At 41.3% G+C, this 13,451-nt stretch overlaps 1 protein-coding gene across 1 annotated transcript in view; it reads left to right on the plus strand.

Moving 5' to 3' along the window:
• The window catches only part of VWA3B (von Willebrand factor A domain containing 3B), a 179,413-nt gene that overhangs the window by 113,377 nt on the left and 52,585 nt on the right, over positions 1-13,451 (plus strand). The window contains exons 16-19 of the mRNA XM_052649405.1: positions 550-666; positions 2,354-2,441; positions 2,524-2,680; positions 11,168-11,286. Coding sequence (XP_052505365.1) covers positions 550-666; positions 2,354-2,441; positions 2,524-2,680; positions 11,168-11,286 — 481 coding nt within the window. The remainder of the gene's footprint in view (positions 1-549; positions 667-2,353; positions 2,442-2,523; positions 2,681-11,167; positions 11,287-13,451) is intronic.

The following is a 13,451-nucleotide window of genomic DNA, read 5'->3' on the forward strand; positions in this document are numbered from 1 at the left end:
CCCGCTCTAAACCGTGCACCCTGTGAAGGTAATGGACATCACTCCCTTGATTATGTTATGTGATCCTCAGTCAGGGTTCCTAGGAGAGCCCCGTGTACTCACATGAGCCCCTGAATGTGGGAGCTTTTACCAGATGGTGGCAGAAGAGGAAGTCAGAGAGATTTGGGGCAAGAGGGGAAACAGTGTGCCACTGCTGGCTTGAAGATGGAGGGGTCCATGAATAGGAATGGGGGTGATTGAGAAGCTGAGACCCCTACGTAACAGCCAGCAAGGAAAAGGGACCTAAGTCCTCCAACCACAAGGAAATAATTTCTGCCAACAAGCTGAAGGAACTCAGAAGCAGATCTCTATCCGGGAGGGGCAGAGCTTGAACTCAGATCAGTAGAATCCACCATTACACAGCATCTACTTGGTGGCAGCACTGTCCCCCTGAGGGTTGGGAGACTAAACCTGCTTTCTTTTTAAAGTCTCCAAGGACATAGCTGCATCTCCTGAAGCACCTCCTTCCATCCCAAATTCCTTTAACCCTTCTCCCTGTGACACCCACAGAACCAACCAAAACCAGCCTGCTCAGAAGCCAGCTGACCACCCTCAAGAGCTCAGCCTGCAGTGAGAGGAAGGACAGGCTTTCCAGTTCTAGCAGCTGGAACATGCCAAGTGACAGGGGTAAGCTATTGAGGGTCTATACATCAGGAAGCCCAAGCTGGTCTCCCCTCCCCAGTGCGTCTTCTGAAAGAGCTGAGGAGAGAGAGTTTGAGAGGATACAAATCATTTTTAAGTGAGTCTAGGTTTATACCTCTTCGAAGGACTCCCTTGTAAGCCAGGTTGTCTTGCTTTAGTGAGCTGGACTTCCTTAGGGCCAGACTTGCATTTATCCTTCCCTGGTTGTTTAATACACCCTTGGCTCATGTAACCACTGGCACTAGCGGTGGTGCTGGCTGCCACTCCGTGTTTTGAATTTGAAAACCTAGTACTTCACAGTTGGTTTATTTTCTTCCATTCATTCACAGGTGGTACCATCTGACGAGCACCTCTCTGATCTATATTGTCAGCCTTATGGGAGCTAAATATGAGGAAAGTTTGACTTTTCCACTCAGTTTTTATTGATAATATCATTATTTTTAAAATAGTAAATTTAAAGACTTAATTTCCTAACATTTTAATTCCTGTAGCACTTTTCCCTATGTTTCATAGGGTTAATAAATAATAAGCCCCTGGCTAAACACGCACATCCGCACAACCCCTTAAGTAGGAGAAAGTGCATGAGGGACAAATTTATACCTGCTGTTACTGAGCCATAGCTTAATCAAACCCTGTGTTCTTCAGTGCTGATCTGTGGGGTGCCTTTTCCTCAATTTTAATTAACCTGCCATATTTCCTAAATCTTCTACGTGCACAGTCCTTTAAAAGGATTACCATATGATGACTGGGATGTGATTTCTTAGGCATTTAACTAGCTCACTCCCAAACACCCCTTCTTCTACTAATTCAATTAGCTAATATTGCTTTTCATTTGTAAATCCAAGCTTCTATAAAAATAGACATTAAAAATTCCAAATAATAGTTTGAAAATTTGAACTGACAACTAAATAGGACTTAGTAGGGATTTTGGTTTTCCACATAGAGCTGAGGAATCAGGGACTAAACTGTCAAAAACTGAAATGTTGAACAAGGCTGTCCTGTGTAGTCTGGGGGGAGTCTAATGAGGGCAACACTGAATAATTATTGGCTCATGACATTCTTATTTGACATTTAGAAGATACATTTTCTGGAGTGTGAGAGAATGAGTCCATCTCATCCTTCCACAGGAGAAGGCAATGGCACCCCACTCCAGTACACCTGCCTGGAAATCCCATGGACAGAGGAGCCTGGTGGGCTGCAGTCCATGGGGTCGCTGAGGGTCAGACACGACTTGAGCAACTTCACTTTCACTTTTCACTTTCATACATTGGAGAAGGAAATGGCAACCCACTCCAGTGTTCTTGCCTGGAGAATCCCAGGGATGGGGGAGCCTGGTGGGCTGGCTCTATAGGGTCACAAAGAGTCTGACACGACTGAAGTGACTTAGCAGCAGTAGCAGCAGTATCCTTCCACAGAGGGAGATCTCAGTGGGTATGGGGTGAGATAGATTAGTTAAACAATGTGAGTACCCTATTACCCATGCATCAGCCTTTAGTGTCCATTGCAAATTCATCTTGCCTATAACCCACTCTGAGAGATCAGCTCTTGGAAATATAGTCCATTCATTAGTCCTCAGACACAACTGAACCCAGAGATGAGTGTGATCCTTTTGCATTTTGATATGAACCCCACATGTGAGGAAATTATACAGCTTCCATTTTCTTTTCTACAGAAATGGGCATCCTGCTGACAAATGAGTTTCCAGATGACAAGTCATTAGAAAGATTGACTCAAGAAGGAAGCCAAGTTTATGACCAAGAGTGAGTACTTCAATTTTACTAGGCCAGGCTTGTTATGTTTTTGTTTGATATGTCTTAAAACGTCACAGTCTCATGTTCTTAGTTCTGCAGAAATGTCTTCAGCAACCTGGCTCAAGATCCACGGCTTGGCGGCCAAGAAGCTCACCATCATGGATGCTTTGTCCATGGCTGCCATTCCTCATAGCTCCACCTACGTCCCTGTTCTGGACAAGCACGTTGTTTCCAAAGTCTTTGATGAGGTAAAAGTGATTTTCTATATGTCCCTGCTTGATGTACTTTTCATTTCCTGCTTACATAGAAAGTAATCCATTTAATGTCTTGTACAGTTGTAATAGAAATGTATTTCAGCCATTGGGAAAAAATCATTTGTAAAGACAATGAAAAGCAGAGGGAGAAGCTCTTAAGCGTTTTTGCTTCTAAGCTGAGAAGAAATTGGCCTCTGTTTGGTTGGCAGTTTATGGCTCCTTGCTAATGGATGGCAGTGTGGAGCTGCAGAAATGTCTGAAAAGCCTCTAGGTCAGAGTCACGAGTCATAAGAGAATATCATTCAATATCAAAGGTCAGGGAGAACTTGTGGGAAATTATGATCCTCCTTTGCTTACCTTCTCTTTCTAAATACAGTGGCATCTTTTCCATCATAAAAGTCTCCAAAGGAAAAAGTCAAAAAGAGGGAGAGAAAGAGAACCACATTGGGCTGAGAGAGCGAAACATGTTGAGTGATTTTTAAGAAGGGAAATAAATGGAAGAGTATTGAGGGTTCTGTTTAGAAAGCAAAGCCAACGAAACAGGACATATATTTTTTTCCTGTGCCTTCCACCATAGGCACTCATGCTCAGGGCCTTCTGTGGCATCATAAATTCTCACCACAAGCCTGTGAGCACATAGTACACACACGCTCTCCTCAGTCCATTATTGATAGGAGCAAGAATCATGACAATGAAGGAAATAATACTGCAGTAAATTCCAGTTTCACCCTCAAAGCACACTTATATCTTTTATTTAATATTTTCTCTAACTGGAAGAGACCCTCAACTAAAGAAAAGAATGGGAAAACAGTGACTGAAAAATATAAACCCTCTGGGTGAGATATATAGCTTTTATATTTGGACCTAACAGTTTTTTTGAAAAGTAGACAAAAAGTAGAATGGAGCTGAAAAGGAAACATGAATCTTAACCTACTTCACTGAGAATTTTAATTTACTTTTACTCCAGTGTCCTGTGTATGGCCACGTCTGTCTGGGTAGAATTGTAAAGCATTGTTTGGTTTCGTCCCAGCCATTTGTTTCATTCATGACTTATGTATGGGCTGTTTCTTCTTCTGGAACACAATGCTGTTTTGGTTTTCATGTTTCCTGGACCAGCATCAAATATATCACCTTGGAAATGAAGTGTTGAGCAGAGAGGTTGCCCTGGAAACTCTTCATTACAAGATGCTAACCGGCATGTTCAGTTTTCAGCGGACCAGATAACTTTAACCTTAGCTCTTTCAAAACAATGAATTCATCACCAAGTCATACACAGAGTAAAACTGCTTTTGCTATTTGATGAATCTGGAATTTAAAGCTCTTTATTGCCAATTGCTTTGGGAAAAAAAAAGAATGTGGAAACAATAGTTTTTGCATCATTGAAAAGGCCACTACAACATCACACACCATCCTACCTTTAACAGCATCTCATCAAAGCTTCCTGCTTTGCTCTAATCTGGGTCCAGCACATAGCCTTGTGACCAGGTAGGCTGGGCTTGCACCCACCTCTGTCACTTACTCCTGACAGGCCATGGCAAGGTCTTCAATCAGGTATGTGAGGAGCCCTCATGCTGGGTTCTTTTTTTAAATATTTATTTTTATTAATTTATTTGGCTGCACCGGGTCAGTTGTGTCGTATGGGATCTTAAGTTGAGGCATGTGGGATCTAGTTCCCTGACCAGCAATTGGCAAACCCAGGCCCCCTGTGTTGGGAGTATGGAGTCTTTGGCACTGGACCTCAGGAAAGTCCCTCATACAAGATTCTGAGAGAAGCATTTTATCTCATCAAAGTGTCTGATCTAAAACTTACAGCAACCTAGTGAGTGACTGTTTATCTCATCATTTAGCTAACAAGGAATGTTAGGGATGCTGCTAAGGGCATAACATTTTGCTGCTTTCAAATATGATAGCATTGAAAACTGTGTTGATAGAAAAGTTAATTAAGAATTTAAAAGAACAGTTAATACAAAAACTATATGTATTCATTGTGTAGAAAAATTGGAAAATACAGATAAGTAGAAAAGAATCATACATTAGAATATAATTCCTCACAGATGAATTATTTGATAACTGTCTGATCAAAGCTTTTTCATTACATATATTGTCTTTTGTTCTCTGTTTTGTTTTACAAAATGAAGTAGAACTGAAGATATTCTGTGCCTTGATTTTTACTCAACAATCTATTTTGAACATCATTCCATACCAGAAAATTTCATTCATAAAATTTACAAATTCAAATTTCATTTATAAAGTTTACATTAAAAAATAATCTTCTATTTTCTAAAAGTTTAGATTGAAGTTTGTGAGATGTAACCTACCCTGTTGTAAGTAATGTATTTTCGTGGGTTTATGAATGATTTTATTGACACACCTCTTTGCCAGTTAATTTTGTGGCCCTGCCTTCAGTTTGCTCTATGGAAACCTGGAAATGGCTCTATTTACAAAGCAGAGGTTTGGGACTTCCCCAGTGATGCAGTGGCTAAAGACTCTGCCTTCTAATTCAGGGGGTTCCTGTTTGATCCCTGGTCAGGGAACTAAGATCCCACATGCCATGGAGTATGGCCAAAAATTAAATAAACATAATTTGTTTAAGTAAGTAAATATAAGCAGAGGTTTAAGCTTTAGCACTCAGAAATTTGTACAACTTTGAAGCCACTGCATCTGTGCAGGATGTGCACAGCCTTTGCATTTTCATTACTCACATCCAGTCAGACCTCTCCTTGCCCAATCTGGCAGCAAGCTCTGGGACATGTATAGGAAATGATTTAGTTGAAAAACAGTGAAGTTGTTGAATTCAGTCAGTGCTGAATGATAAATATATAAACACCAGTTTGCACCATTTTCTCATTTTCAAAATGTTGTGGGATTGCTTATAAACAGAGCCAGAATGTGGTCTGGTCGAATTCTTCTGGTCTGGACTACTCTAACAACTAATAACAGTGCCTACAGTTATAACTAATAACAGTGCCAACAGTTCAGAAAGGCAATGCCAAAGAATCTGAGAACTCACCTCACACGCTAGCAAAGTAATGCTCAAAATTCTCCAAGCTAGGCTTCCACAGTACGTGAACCGAGGACTTCTAGACCTACAAGCTGGATTTAGAAAAGGCAGAGGAAGTCAAATAGCCAACAGCCAATGGATCATAGAAAAAGCAAGAGAATCCTAGCAAAACATCTACTTCTGTTTCATTGACTACACTAAAGCCTTTGACTGTGTGGATCACAACAAACTGTGGAAAATTCTTAAAGAGATGGGAATACCAGACCGCCTTACCTGCCTCCTGAGAAACTTGTATGCAGGTCAAGAAGCAACAGGTAAAACTGGATATGGAACAATGGACTGGTTCCAAATTGGGAAAGCAGTACATCAAGGCTGTATATTGTCACCTTGCTTATTTAACTTATATGCACAGTACAGCATGAGAAATGCCAGACTGGATGAAGCACAAGTTGGAATCAAGATTGCTGGGAGAAATATCAGTAACCTCAGATATGCTGATAACACCACCCTTATGGCAGAAAACAAAGAGAGCTCTTGAAGAAAGTGAAGGAGGAGAGTGAAAAAGCTGGCTTAAAACTCAGCATTCAAAAAACTAAGATCTAGTCCCATCACTTCATGGCAAATAGGTGAGGAAACAATGGAAACAGTGACAGACTTTATTTTCTTGGACTCCAAAATCACAGCAGATGGTGACTGCAGCCATGAAATTAAAAGATGCTTGCTCCTTTGAAGAAAAGCTGTTTTTTCCAGTAGTCATGCATGGATGTGAGAGTTGCCATAAAGAAAGCTGAATGCCGAAGAATTGATGCTTTTGAACTGTGGTGTTGGGGAAGACTTTTGAGAGTCCCTTGGACAGCAGGGTAATCAAACCAATCAATCCTAAAGGAAATCAATCCTGAATATTCACTGGAAGGACTGATGCCGAAGCTGAAGCTCCAATACTTTGGCCTCCTGATGTGAAGAACTAACTCATTGGAAAAGACCCTGTTGCTGGGAAAGATTGAAGGCAGGAGGAGAAGGGGAAGACAGAGGATGAGATGGTTGGATGGCATCACCAGCTCGATGAACATGAGTTTGAGCAAGCTCTGGGAGTTGGTGATGGACAGGGAAGCCTGGTATGCTGCAGGCCATGGGGTCCCAAAGAGTCGGACATGACTGAGTGACCTAAACTGACTGACTGACAGTTCTGTGCCCCACTTTCTTCACTTAGCATATCTTAGGCACGTATTTCCTTGTAATGACCGTTTCTGGATGAATTTTAATAGTTGTACTAATATTCAGTAACATGAATTACTACAATTACTTGAGCTATTCCCTGCATTATTGGACAGTTTACTTGGCATTTTGAGAGTGCCTGTTTTCCTACATCTTAACTGTCACTTAGAGCAGTAACATTAAAAACAAAAAAACCTGCCTACTGCTAAGGGAAAATGGTACTCCAAATTTAACTTTTTTCTTTTATTGTTTGAGAATAATTTTTTATGTACGCTAAATACGTCTCTTAAAATTTTGGTTATATCATTCACATTCTTGGCAAACACATCTTTTAAAATAGCAAAGTTATGCTCATTTCATTCCTCAATCACCAAGAACTCAAATCTGGTGGAGTTTAAGACACAGTATTTTACGATATAGATAAATCAGCCCAAATTGAGGCTATCCATGGATTCAGCAATTATCGTCAGTGACTCTCTCTCTGCCCCCTCTCCTCTTACCTCCTCCTTTCTCCCTCTGCTCTTCCTCCCTCATAGTTAAAATCTCACACAGACTGTGATTATCATTAATTTGTTAAGGCTTCTAGATTAACCTCAAGAGGATTAAAATAGGCAATACCTTGAGGCTCCCTTTTATTATCAAATACTGTCCAGAAGGGCCCTGAGGGCCCTGCCATAAGTTAGTAATGCTCGATTTCCATTATAAGAGGTAAAAAGTAAAACATGTTCAAAGGACATGTGACCAAGTGGTTTCATTCCCTTTCAAGCAATGTCAGTTTCCTCATTAACTGCACTCCCCTCCCCACCTGCCTCCCTACAGAAGCTGAGCAGCCAAAATTCTGATCCCCCAAGTCCCTGTGAGAATGCCCTTTATGACCTCACAGTCACAGCAAACTTGGCATCATAAAGAGAATATCCCATGGGACCTTCAGCTGATCACCATGTTGTAAAAACTAAGACCACAGACTGAAGGTGTGGAGTATGACTTTGTCTTTCCCTCAATCTGCACACAGAAAGGAATGAGAGTGGGTGCACGTGAGCCAAATTTGAACTGCTACCACCCTGAAGTCCAAGATGGCCATGCAAGGCATGAGATCCAAACCCACGAAAGAGGGAGGTAGAACGTTAAACAAAGGGTTTTCTTTACACCTTCTGGCAGGGGTCCAGCGGATCCTGATGAAGTAATATAATGTTGCTATACTTTGTGGTGTTGATTTGCAGTTGAGCCATAAGTTGGCAATTTGAAGAGCTATTTATAGACTTCTAGAGGGAACTTTTTCCCAGGAGAGATAAGAGTGTAGGATCTTTCACTTTTTTTGAGGCTGTTTTTTTTACCTCTACAAGTTTATGTGGTATTTTAAAAGATGGTGGGTTTTGTTTGTATGTTTTTCTTTTTCACTTTTGTAAAGTTCTTTCAGTTTTCAAAGTCCAGTCAACTCACCTTTATTTTTTATTTGATTTGATTGATTGATTGGTTTTTGGCTGCACTGGGTCTTCATTGCTTTGCACAGGCCTTCTCTAGTTGCGTCACGTGGGCTTCTCTTGTTTCAGAGCATGGGATCTAGGGCGCGTGGGCTTAGCTGGTCTGCAGCATGTGGACCCTTCCCTGACCAGGGATCAAATCCATGTCCCCGAAATTAACAGGCAGACCCTTAACTGCTCCACCACCTCAACTCACCTTTTAACCCACTGTTCTGGCTCCTTCTCTTGGACAAAGCTTGCTTAGAGGTCACATGATGAATTCTTTTGTCTGACAAGTAGCAAGGTTTGACTATTCAGCCTAACTTAATTGCTTCCTTCTCAGTTTCCTGAATCTTTGGTTATTTTGTTTGTTTTGGTCTTGGGGTTTTAATTGCAAAATCAACATACATAGTTTTTTCAATTTCAATGTCTCTTTTCTTCATGTTATTTTATTATTCAAAATATTGTTCTTTTTCTCATCCATTTGTTTTCATGGCACATCTGTTTGTTCTTACACTTTCTTATGACTGTTACATCTTTGAGCAACTTAATCACTAATTCTAATCATAATTAATATAAAATTATTGTTAGGTGGTCATAAAATTAATTTCTACTCAAGTGAATTGATATTCAGATTGTTGATTTGCTCAGCTACCATTTAGGGTATTTGTGTGTGTGTGTGTTTAGGAATTTTAGTTTGTTGGCTCATTTTTAATAAGACTTAAAAAATCTGTTTTTTCCTCTGCCTTCTTTTTTTTGCAGTTACCTAAATGCATCCCCTTACTCCCCGGTCATTGGCATTTACAGGTCTTATTCCATGATGATACTGGGCTAGTGCAGATTGAGGGTGGCTTGGTTTAGTTCTTGGTTGTGAAGCTACATTAGCGTTGTCTCTCATCAGGCAGGGCCTTCTTGCAGGGGTGAGAGAACCTCATGTTAGTGCCAGCTTCAGGCACTGAGCCTGACTCAGAGTCCCACTTGCTTCCTGGGAGTTGAGCTCCCTCTACCCCTGCCATCTTTGGACACAAGAGTCAACAAACCTGCAACTTCAGTCCTGCTGACGTGTTCAACTTTTTCTCTATAGAAAATATCAATGCATCTTTCTTTTACTTTCTTTCCTTCTTCTTTTCCTTCTTTTATTTCTATACGTTTTTCTTAAATAATAACAATATAATTTTTGCATGATGTGGAGGCAAAGGGAAACATGAACTCTGTATCATCTGGAATGAAAATAAAAATTTACTTCTTAAAAGTGATTGCCCATATTTCTAAAATGCCTACATGCTCCTTGTGGTTGGAATCACATGCAGTATTGAAACACCACTGTATCTCAGTATTTCTCCTGTTAGACTTTCTTTTGCATGTAAATATTAAGATATGGAATGTACCTTTTGAGGAACATACATTTATTCCTTTATCAACAGATATTTGTAGAGGGCCAGGCCCTGTTCAGGTGACAGAAATAAAGTGGTGATGAAACAAAGTTCCTGCTCTGAGGGAGCTTACATTCTTAAAGAGGGATAGGTGAAAGTCACTCAGTCGTGTCGGACTCTTTGCGACCCCATGGACTATATAGTCCATGGGATTCTCCAGGCCAGAATACTGGAGTAGGTAGCCTTTCCCTTCTCCAGGAGATATTCCCAACCCAGGGACTGAACCCAGGTCTCCCACATTGCAGGCTAATTCTTTACCAGCTGAGCCACAAAGAGAAGCTCAAGGAGGGATAAGTAATATGCAAATAGGTAAAAGTGAAATATTGAGCTTCCCAGGTGGCTCAGTGGCAAAGAAACTGCCTGCCAATGTAGGAGACCCAGGTTTGATCCCTGGGTTGGGAAGATCCTCTGGAGAAGGAAATGGCAGCCTACTCCAGTATTTTTGCCCAGGAAATCCCATGGACAGAGGAGTCTGGTGGGCTACAATCCATGGGGTCACGAAAGAGTTGGACACAACTTTGCAACTAAGCAGCAACAAAAAGTAAATTTATTACTGGTCCTGTTAACATAGCATAGAATCAGAGACATCCCCAAACCCAGAAAGAAGCAAGCATCAGATGCAGACAGAATATTTTTAAAATGCCCTCTCATTCTGGTGCTCTACTGTTCTTACAGAGCATGGTTTCATTGATCACTAAGCCGTCCTTATTTTACATGTATAAGAATCTCTTACAAATTGATAAGGAAAATGGCCCAAAGATATTAACTGTAATCATATATTCTCAAGAGAAAATCAAATTTAAAATAAGTACATGAAAAAGATGTCACTCAGTCATGTTTGAGACTTTTGCGACCCCATGGACTCTAGCCCGCCACACTCCTCTGTCCATGGAATTCTCCAGGCAAGAATACTGGAGTGGGATGCCATTCCCTTCTCCAGGGGATCTTCCCAACCTAAGAACTGAACCTATGTCTCCTGCATTGCAGGTGGATTCTTCACCATCTAAGCCATCAGGGAAGAACCTAACTGTCATTTACAAAGTAGCAGCAATGAGATTCTATTTCTTATTGCTCATGCCCATCAGTTTGACAGAGGCTTATGAAGAGAATACTTGATTCTGATTAGGGTTTCCTGAAATAGTTTTTTGAGGTGATGGTTATTCTTAAAATATGTAGTTTTAAAAATTGGAAGGAAAAGGTTAGCAATGATATCTCTGATTTTTATTTCTTTATTTTTGATTTTCTATATTTTCTAATTTCTCTACAAATCTAAAGTATTGATTTTCTATCCAGAGAAACATATTGTACAACCATTAAACTGTGTTTTGAAGGCACATGTTAAGTGACACTTTCCTTTGACATTGGCGTATAGGTGTTCCCTCTGGCACATGTGTGCAGTGACACAAATAAGATGACTTTAATTAACCCCCAAGGAGTGAAGCTCAATATCTACAAGCAGAAAGTGGAACAGGCAATTAAGTCCTATGAAAAGTGAGTATTTCTCCTGGCTACTCTTTAATGGATGTGGAATTTGTTTTGGCTTTTCTCTTGTTTTAGCTTAAATTTTTCATCTGGAGCAGCTATTTAACAATAGTCCATAGGAAATATTAACAGCAGCTCCAGCTAACAGAAGGGGCTTCCTCTATGCCTGCGCCACATTAAGCTCATTACCTGAATGTGCCCAACAGGGTTTTCAAGAAACCATCTTCCCTTTCTAAACTCTGTAGACATCTCATGTTTCCATAAACTTTTTTCTTTTTTATAGATTTTTAAAGATTTTCTTTTGATGTGGACCATTTTTTAAAGTCTTTATTGAATTTGTTACAATATTTTTTCTATTTTTTTATGTTTCGGCTTTTTGGCCACAAGGGATATGGGACCTTAGCTCCCGGACCAGGGATCGAACCCCAGCCCCCTGCTTCGGGAGGTGCAGTCTTAACCACTGGACTAACAGGGAAGTCCCTCCATGAACTCTTAAAGCTTCCTTTTTAGCAGAGTGAACTGGACCATTTTAGCATTTAACTTTCTGTAAAGTGACTAATAAAACACCACAATAATGACATAATTTACTTAAACAATTTTTAGATCAAAAGCAAGATGACAAGTTGACTACAGTGAAAACTATACTCTTAAATAGTCACTGTGTTCATGCTGAGTTAGGGGGCCTCTCTTCACAAGGGCAGATAACCCAGGATTTGGCAGGCCATTGCCAGGCTGGAGGAGGAGATCCAGGTGGGAAAGAAACCCAGGGTCCTTGAATCCCAGCCCCTTCCTGGAGCCTGGCTCCTTCAGGCCTGACCTGGGAGCCCGTCTCAGAGTGGAGATTATGGCTCTGTGGTTAGAATCTCACCCTCTCCCAGCTCTCTAGTCACCTCCCCACCCTGCCCCTTAGCACTTCATTACTCCTTGAGCACACTCTTAATTAAACTTTGAGCTACCCAGCTCCTCCAGGCAAGTTCTTATTCTTGGTTCTGGAAGCTGTGCAATTGGGTTTTCATTTACTACCATGTGGTTGGGGAAAATCAAAGTAAGCAAAAGTGAACAGGGCCCAGGCCAGCCCTTAACTGGTCCACTGTCATTTTTTAGTGTGTCTAGTGTGTGTTCAAAAAAGTATTGGTTTGTTCCCAAAGTTCGGATTTTTCCATTACATGTTACAGAAATACCCAAATAGACTTTTTTGACCAACTGAATATAAGATCTGACTTCTGCCACCTGGAGTGCACGACCCAGCCCAGAGACTGGCCTTTCTGCAATAGGCCCATCTCAGGCCTCTCCAGATCTGCTTACACTTGAGCTTCTTCTGCTACCCTCACCTAAGAACTGAGGCTGTGTTTCATGGGTTTCTTCTGTTGCCTCAGGGCTTTTCTGAGTCTTTGTGGGCCCTTCATTTCCCTCCAAGGCAGGCTGAACTCTCCCAAGGGTCACCCTCCCTGCTGGGCCAGAGACTTTGTTCTGTCTGGCCCTCTTCTCTGCCTCTTCCTCTGCACCAGGCAGGCCTTCCCTTGCCTCCAAGCTCTATTGCCACTCTCCCTGCCCACCCACCTAGCTATCCTCTTTCATCCCTTCTTGCCTCAGCACCAATGGCCACCCCCCACCAGAGGCCCTTCCCCAGCGACTCTCCAGCACCCACTTTGACTGAGGTGCTTGGGAGTGCTCCCAGCTTCAATGCAGGCCTGCCTCTCCCCTGTGAGGATGTCAGCCCCCCAGGGCAGACTCTGGGCTGCCGGCTTTCCCCCTGGTCTCCTCTTCCTAGCAGGTGTCACTATATATATTTTGACTGTCGGAATTTAATTTGAATTTGATCTAATTCAGGTTTAGTTATTAAAATTCATCTAGTTCAGTTATATAAAATATAATATAATGATATCATTTATATTATAATTTAATTTGCTTGACTTGTTCAAATATTTGTGTGCTGTGATTACCTAGTCTGTGAAAGCCTGCTACAGGGCCACAGACTGGGGCTTTGAGGTCAGACAGCTCAGGGGTTTCATTCTTGGCTCTGACAGTTGCTTGACAGGTCATGCAACAGGTCATGCAACAGGTCATGCAACAATGTGACACTTGTGAGCTGCAGATTCCTTATTTGCAAAAATCTGGTTCACAGGGCGGTTTGAAGGTTATGTAAATTATATACATAAAGAGCAACTAATGTT

This window comes from Budorcas taxicolor, chromosome 11 (genome assembly GCF_023091745.1).
Source record: "Budorcas taxicolor isolate Tak-1 chromosome 11, Takin1.1, whole genome shotgun sequence".
Classification (NCBI taxonomy): Eukaryota; Metazoa; Chordata; class Mammalia; order Artiodactyla; family Bovidae; genus Budorcas; species Budorcas taxicolor.